Below are 8800 nucleotides of genomic sequence, written 5' to 3' on the forward strand. Positions count from 1 at the left end.
TCTACAAACATCAAAATGAGAATGTAATAGTGCCACGGAAGATATGGTCCCAGTTTTGACTGAACTCCACTTTACGGCTAATAGCTAACATTTGTTTCTTACACGTCAGGCACTATTCTAAGCCCTTTGCAAATATTTAATCCTCACAATCCTAAGGACTGCTATCTCCATTTTACAAATTAAAAAAACAAACAGATTCAAGTAACTTGTCCAAGGTTGAAGAGATACAGGTGCAACCGGATTTCAACGTTTGGCCTAACTGGTTTTAACCGCTACGCATACTGCCTCTCAAATCAGATGTCAGATACAAACCAGACCCTGCACTTAACGGGAGGGGTGCATATCCCCTACTGACTCACCTTGACCTCATCCCTGGCTCTTCTCCCTTGGTCTTAAGTTCCTCTTTCGTCCCTCCCTCCATTTTCAGATCTTCTTCAAGGTCAACTTTCCACCCTCACCCTAAGTTCTAACCCTTGTTTCCTCTATACTGCTTCCTGTCCTCAAGATGCCATGTTCTCTCCATTTTTGAAACCTAAAAAGCCCTCACTGTGGCAGCAGTTCTCCTTTTCTCTTTTTATGTCACTGTACTTTGATTCAGGCAGGCCAATCTCTTCAAACAGACAGCTTCTTCAACCTGCCTTGGCTCACAGTATTCTAAAATGCCTCTGCTGCCACGCTACCTCACTCATACAGGTCCTTTTTCTAACTGCATACAATCGTCCGGGTCACGAACTCTATTTAATATAATCCCCATGGCTTTCTTGTTCTGCCCCATTTGGGCTTAAACATACCATCCTCCACTACTCAGCTACCCCAAATACTAAATGAAACCCTGTTCCCATGCATCCATTAATTTTCACACTCAGGTGAATTGCACACATATATTTAACAATACAGTTTTACATAGAAGGCTAAGAGCACTTTTCTTCATATTTTACAGAAGGACTTGAAACATATGGACTTTCTATTAATTTTCATACCATAGCACAGCCAAATCTAACTCCTAAATAGATGCATTACAATTTGTTTAAAGGCTTAATGGCAACAATGAGGGGAAGAAAAAAGCATAAGTTTATTTTACATAACTGAATGAAAAATAAATTCAAGAAATAGTAAATAAAATTTAATATGGTCTCATGCGCCCTGAAGGAGGTGGTGCCCGATTTGGAGGGGTAATTGCTATGTCCAAATAATCTCCTATTTGGAACTTCTGCGACTGCAGGGTCATGGAATCGTCAGTCCCCTTTCTCCCAGACATGGTGCTGCCAATCTCCTTTACTCTGCAGAAAAGGAGATCAACTATTAATGGATCACAAATCAATGCAACTTAATATGTACTACAAAGTGAATATGGGACTGGATTTGGTCCATTATCTTATGGGACAGTTAAAAATTTAAGTACTATATTAAGCCAAACCAGATATTAATACAAATCTATATTCCCCCCACTAAAGAGATTCATTAAAGGGGTTATCCCTATCAGTTAAAACATATCAAAACCAAGAAGAGATTATAGGAATTAAAAACAAAAAGTTACTTACCGATAGCCAGGTCTTTTAAGATCCGTAAAAACAATTGCAAAATTGAAGTGTGTGCCCTTCTTTCTAGCTTCTGGGTAGACTTCTTTTACTAAACTAGTCAGTTCTTTCAAGGTTGCATCCATCCTGAATTTTTTTTAAAAAAGATAGTACATTTGATTAATCAGCAATAATATAACAAGGATATTGACATACAACGAGTTATTTATATGTGTCTGAACTACAACTTATGTTAGAAACTGTCAAGGTCTTATACTTGAGTTAATTTTAAAGCACCTAATATTACTATTTGCCCTCAAATACTCCCCCCCTTACCAGCCTCAATGTCTGAAATCGTGATGAATTTCAAGTTTAGCATGTCAGCATGTTAAAGGGGCTTCAGAATTACATGTTATCTTCTGTTGCTGTGTAACATCTTATCGGCCTAGTCATTTACCCCTTCAAAGTTAACTAGTCCAAACACTTAAAAGAACTGTATTTCATTATTTCTAAGACACATACTTTTCCACATTTTAGCTTCTCTGAAATTAGAATGCATCTTAGAATCAATGTGATAGGAAAGCATTTTCATAAAGATGTGCCGTATCTTTCCTTTCTAAGATGGAATCTTATGCTGAGTTTCACAATAGATGGGTGTCCTAAAGCTAACGAAACATTAAATTTTCTCAAGACCAAACATAGTCTCCTTTCAAAATATATATTCCTGCCCTGCAAATACTTATTTCAACTCAGAACTTAAGATAGTCCTTTGAGCTAATATGGCACAATCTGGAAAAATCTTTTAAAAGATAAGCATCTTGGAAACAGTAACAAACCAGTATAAATTTTTACATTGATTTCTTTTATGACAACAGGGAAAAAGAAATAGATGACTTGGAACTTGAAGGAGCACTGCCTATAAGGTGCTACAATATGACACAAGGATACCAGGCACTCATGAAGAATGAGAACTCCACTGTATACCATCGAGCAGGGAATCAAATGCCCAAGAGGCCATTTAGTTTTAACTCTGCACCCCATATACAAATCTCCACCAAATCATACTCAAGTAAAACTAGGGCTTCAACTGCTACCACCATTTTACTGAGAGTAAAAATATCCAGGATGACTACATCATCTTCCGTTCCCTACTGCTGCTGAATCTTTCTAAATATGCTGGTAACAGATTCAACAGTATTCCCCCCAAAACATGCCCTTCCTCTCCTATTACCATCAAAACTACCATCACCCACTTAGTTGCCCACGTCATAAACCTAAGCATTGTTAACTTCCTTCCACCTCCATCCCGTCGTTTCTACCTCCCATACAGATCAAATCTTTTTTTCTCCATCCCCTCCATCACTGCTTTATTTTAGCCTCTTATTTAACTGTATACGTTGCCTTCAACTCATCTCCATCTCAGTTTTTTAAAGTTCCTGTTTTTGCACAAAACAAATATGCCAAGTAAAACCTGTTACCACCTCCCAGGGAGGAGTCCAACTGTGTAGAGGATAGCAAAGAACAATGCCTCCTACCAGGAGCAGCAGTCCCAGGATGCCAGCCTACTGCATGGTTGCAGGTGCTGGGGTTGCCAAGAAAGACATGACTCACTCAGGCACTGGATGGAACAACGCTTTACTTGCACAGAGCAGGGTCAGCTTCAACAGTGAGTGTGGGTCCCCCATTGCCAGCAGGCCTCACCCTGCAGCTGATGCACAGACACGTCTGCACTCATTCCCGTTGTGCTGCAGGCGAAAGACCCCCCTTCCCTCCCCACTAGGAATGGATATAGCAGTGGGGTTGGTGAGGTGCCACATGACGCACATGTTTAAGGAAAACAAAGAAGAACATATCAAGCCCAGAACAGGGAAAGATACTCCCAAAGAGCAATGCCCAGTAGAGGGAGTCAGGATTCTCTCTCTCTGTTTTCAAGGAAAAGTTCCAGGCCCAAGGCCACTCAGGTGGGCATGAAAAGGGCAAAAAACTGCACATGACTGTCTTTCTCAACTTGATACGTATTCATTACTTAAACAAGGGAAAAGCCATATCCAAGAATTCAACAAATTATTTCACCAACCAGAAATAACCAGTGATGCTAACATCCCTCTAGGCATCTTTTAATGCATACACAGTGCTACAGAAGAAAATAGTCTTAATATTATCAAGCATGTTATACATGCTGAGACTATAATACAAAAATGTAACTCACACTTCAAACATTATACATATTTTTAACAAAAATTAATTTTACTTGAAATTTAACAGAAGAAAAACTAAAGTGAAATTGAAGGAATTCTTAAAGTTTCAGATATTCACATTGTTACTCTTCCTCTCACCTTCTAGTTTTGCAGCTTATTTTTACTTTGTCAGAGTTCATATTCTGTTCTGTAACAATTACCCTGGTTATTTTAACTTTGTCCTCACTCATCTCCAGTGTTGGCATGAGGTCTGAGGCCAGAATGATTTTTTAAATCTGTTTGGAGGTGTTTTTTTTCACCTGATATTCTGAGATGTTTATTCTATATCAATTATTCCCTCGTACACAGTATAGGCTTATGAGGTGTACGAGAAAGGATTCTTTCTTCCTCTCTAAACAAATTGCCAAGTGTTGCTTTCTGACAACTAGTCTAAAGCTTGAGTACACAGGTGAAGAACACAAGAGCTCCCTTCAGGCTGAACTCTTTTCTGCGTGACTGTTAGGGTCAGTTTTGTGTCAATTTGGCAAAGCTACAGCCCCTGGTTATTCAATCAAATGCTAAGGCAGGTATTGTGTATGGTATTTTGTGGGTGGGATTAAACTCTATAATCAGTTGACTTTAAATTAAGGAGATTATCCTAGATAATAAGTAAACCTCACCCAATCAATTTGAGTCAGTCTGATTCAATCAGTTGAAAAGGCTTCATGAGCACAGCTGAGCCTTTCCTGAAGAAATTCTGGCTATAGCCAGCAGCTTTAGCTCATGCTTGAGAGTTCCAGCCTGCCCTTCCTGATAGCCTGCCCTACAGATTAGGGACTTAGGTGCCTAGGCAGCCCCACAATTGTGTAAACCAATTCTCTGCAATAAATCTCTTATAATATATATCTCCTACTGATTCTTTTTTTCTGGTTGAACCTTGCTACAGCGACCTACGTCATTATCTTCCAGTAACCTGTTTAATGACCACCCAAGTGCAGGAGATATACCACTCCTGTGGTATGTGGCTTGTTCCCCCAACTGCACACAGTGCCTTGGACTTTGGCAAACTGACTTTGCTTCTGCTGGGCTGGACTTCCACTCCTTTTCCCTGACTTGTCTTGGGGCTGCCTACTTTAGCCCCTCAGGCTACTTCTACAAATTGAGAATTCACAAGATTTGTTCACTAATCTTCCCTCCTCACTGCTCCTGGGAGTGGGAGCAGGGCTCTGTGCTACCCCCCACACCAACCATCAAGTCTTTCAGAGTCTTTGTCTTCTTTAGCCACCATTCTGAGGTACAACATAAGGCTGTCGTTCCTTGTTTGCTTGCAGTTTATGGACAGCACAGTTTAGGAGAGGATTTTTTTGTAATTTTTTTTTTCTTGATTGGGAGTAAAGGGTCTGTGGAACAATCTCACCCTGCCATCTTCACCCTAAAGTCTTAGTATTTATTCATCTGCTTCCTCCATTCAACTGAGCTTACTACAGTATAGGAAGGGGCAGTGCCCTCTCTACTTTGTACTTTCAGGGTCTTAAGCACAGCACCTGGCAAATAGGAACTCTCATTTGTTGGAGGAAATATACACAATCTCTGAACAGAGGTGTTCCCATCAATCCGTTAACAACAGTTCTTCCCTATAAGTTAAATCAACCTTCCTGGAACTTTTATCCCGGAATGATACTGAATTAGAATCTTACTATTACATACATTTAACAAGCACCTCCAGAAAGACAAATAAGGTCCCAATCTTTAAAGAACTGAGTTCGAGTATACTGGGCTTCCAGTTTAAAATCACACACCTTTTTGGGAATGTAAAATGCTGTGTGAAAATAGCGGTTCCTTGAAAAGTTAAACAGAATGACGGTAGGATTCAGCAATCCCATTTCTGGGAATATACCCAAAAGAAGTGAAAGCAGGGACTCAGACACATGTACACCCATGTTCATAGCAGCATTCTTCACAATAGCCCAAAGGTGGCAACAACCCCCAAGTGCCCATCAACAGATTCATGGACGAACAAAATGTGCTATGTCCACACAATGAACTATTATTCAGCCATAAAAAAGAACGAAGTTCTGACACATGCTACAACATGGATGAAGCTTGGAAACATCATACTCAATGAAACAGGCCAGACACAAAAGGACAGTAATTGTATGAATCCACTTATACAAAATACCTAGGATAAAATTCATAGGAATGGGGAGTTAATGTGCAACAGAATTTCTGTTGTAGAGGGGAATGAAAAAGTTTTGGAAATAGATAATGGCAATGGTTGCACAATGTGAATATATTTAATACCACCAAATCGTACAGTTAAAAAGGCAAATGTTATATATATATTTTACCACGACAGACATATTTTAAAAAATTATACACCTTTTCCTGCTACTAAAACGACATTATGATGTCAAACCAAGGCATTACATGCAGCTTGCTGCACCTAACGGTCCTGCTCAGACTTGAGGGTAGGGAAGGTACACATAAGACAGACATTCGGGGGCAGGTCTTCACTAAACACACATCAAAAGCTTATCCATTAAGCACCAGATCAGAAATCACTCGGTTTTTGTTTCTGATGCTATAGCACCGAAGGAGTCATATTACGTGGAAATGCTCTTCAAGGATAACTACTACCACCCAACAGCATCACTCCCACCACCATGTTATTCTAGTACCATTTATCCAACCAGGAGCCCCTTAAGGGCGGCTACCGCATTTTAATTACCTACCTATCACTTTTGTACCCAGCAGCCGTAACAGTGATAGCAATCTTGGGTCTGTCAGTTCTTTACAACCCAAAAGTTTAAATACTAAACGTTAAAAGAATTACAAAGTAGGCAAATCCCCGTCTACCTAACAGCTAAAGCCTCTAACTTTCTGAGAGCTGCCGCAAAAGCCCCGAGCGGGAGAGACAGTGAAGACGAGGACAAGCGTCCCCGGCAAGGGCAGCGGCCCGCCCGCGGCCTCACCAAGTGTAGATCTGCAGCTCGCTGGACGGCACGTTTCCGCGGGAGAACTCGTCCATTCGGTGGTGGCGGCCGTTATTGGTGGTGAACACACGCAGCAGCAGCGGGCATGTCTGGCGGAGAGAAGAGGAAGGGAAAGGGCAGGAGTTAAAGAAAGCGAGTCCGGAGCTCGCTTCCCTTCCGGAGGCGTCGCGGCCTCCGAGCCGCCCTGGGAGCAAAAAGCCCGCCGCCTTCAGCGCACCGGCCCCGTCGGGCCCACCACCATCTCCTTCCGGACCCCACACCTTCTCCCGATCGATCGGCTTTTCCGGCTCCTTCTTAATTTCCTCCTGAGTAACGCGCGACTCCACCGCCATCTTCCTCCTACGGCCCGCGAGACGCTCGCTCTGACCTCCGACCCCCGCAGCTAACATGAGAACGAAGCCTCTCGCGAGGAGAAACTCGAGGCTTTATAGAGGACCAAGGGTGGGGGCGGGGCGTTCCCTAGCGCAGGCGCAATTCATTGTCTGGCGCGTGGCCCCTGGCCCGGCCGCGCCTGCGTGTTGCGTCCTCAGGGAAAAGGCGGGCACTGGCGCCCACGGGGCGGAGCCTCAGAGGGAGGTGCCTGCTGTCGTTCGGTGGTCCCTGTTGCCGCGGTGTTTATTCCCTGAAACATTCACAGGCCAGATTAGGTTACAGTGGCGTGTTCACACGAAATGATGAAAACTTAATGAACACAAAACAGTACGGAAGGTGAGTGAACAAGCAAAACCATGACTTTTCAGCAAGATAGCCGCTTCTTCTCTGGTGAAGGAGTGAGAAGCGGTGGCGGACGCGTGCAGACCGCCGCGTTCCGGCGGAAGCGGCCCTGCAGAGCCGAGGGCCGGAGGACGCTTTTCCGCGCGCGGCCGCGGCCACCGGCCGTCTGGTCGGGAGAAGGGGGAGGGGACTCTCCACACCACACGCGATTGCAGGCGCCTCAGGGACGGAAGGGCCACCGGCAAAGCTAGGACTGCCTGGAACTAACTCACGGAACTGTCTTCGCGACGGCTGGGTCGGAATGCCTGAAACGAAAAGCGCTAACCAGAAAAGAGTGATAAAGTTGATATGTTAAAATTGAAGAGAAAAGCTGACCTTCAAAATACCATCATAAAGAGAGAAAAAAGTAAACCACAGACTGGGAGAAGAGATCTGTGATGCGTGTCATGGGCAAAAGCTAGTGTCCAGGATATACCAGAACTTCCAAAGAAAATGCGGACAGCCCAACAGAAAAATGGGGAAGAGAGGTGAACAGGTGCTTGTGAAACGAAGAAATCCAAATAGCCAATAAACGCGTATGTGCCCAGGCTCGGTACTAGCCAGGGAACACGTTTAAATCACAGTGATTGGCTTTAACCAAACCACACCCGCTAGCTTGACAAAAATTAGAAACTCTGACATCAACAATTGTTGGTAGACTAATGGGAATTCTCTAATACTCGAGGGGAGAGCACAAATTGGTATACCCACTTTGGAAAGTAGTTTTGGATTATTTAGCAAAGTTAAAGATATGTATAATTTGGACTTAACACTTCTACTCCTCTAGAGAAAATCTTGCTCAGGTATATCCAGAGAGGTTACAAGAATGTTCTCAACAGTATTGTTCATAAGAACAGAAATCTGGAAACAATGCGAGTGTCCATCAAGGGTACAATCGTTCAGTGAATTGTGGTATACTATACAGCAACAAGTCTACCCAACAGCTGTGGAATACTATACAGTGACAGAAATGAACAAACTACAGATATGTGAAACCACAACCAGGTGAAACAACATGAAGTTCACAAACATGATGAGTGTAAGAAACCAAAGACAAAAGAATATCTACCACGTGAATCCATTTTTATAACATTCAAAAGCAGGCAATGCTAAACTATATTGTGCAGGATACATTCCCAGGTGATAAAACTATAAAAAGCAAAATGATGAAGTAATTACCAAAAAAGTCAGAATGATAATTACCTCTGAGAACAGAAGGGGATCAAGACCAGGGAGGGGCAAAGGAGGTACTTCTGGAGTGTTGGCAGCATTGTTTTTTTTGACCTAGTTGGTGGTAACACAGTCTTTGATTTTAAATTATTCTTTTGACAATAAATTTATGTTTTACACACTCTTCTGT

General features: G+C 42.6%; 1 protein-coding gene across 1 annotated transcript; it reads right to left on the bottom strand.

The window, feature by feature from the left end:
• Window positions 1-867: 867 nt before the first annotated feature.
• Window positions 868-7087, bottom strand: SAP18 (Sin3A associated protein 18). The gene is made up of 4 exons (XM_046663827.1): window positions 6948-7087; window positions 6667-6776; window positions 1542-1664; window positions 868-1280 (listed from the first exon to the last, which is right to left on the bottom strand). The coding sequence occupies exons 1-4, from the start codon at window positions 7074-7076 to the stop codon at window positions 1124-1126; spliced, it is 519 nt and encodes a 172-aa protein (XP_046519783.1). The 5' UTR covers window positions 7077-7087; the 3' UTR covers window positions 868-1123.
• Window positions 7088-8800: the final 1713 nt, after the last annotated feature.

The sequence above is a fragment of the Equus quagga genome, chromosome 6, assembly GCF_021613505.1.
Source record: "Equus quagga isolate Etosha38 chromosome 6, UCLA_HA_Equagga_1.0, whole genome shotgun sequence".
Taxonomy (NCBI): Eukaryota; Metazoa; Chordata; class Mammalia; order Perissodactyla; family Equidae; genus Equus; species Equus quagga.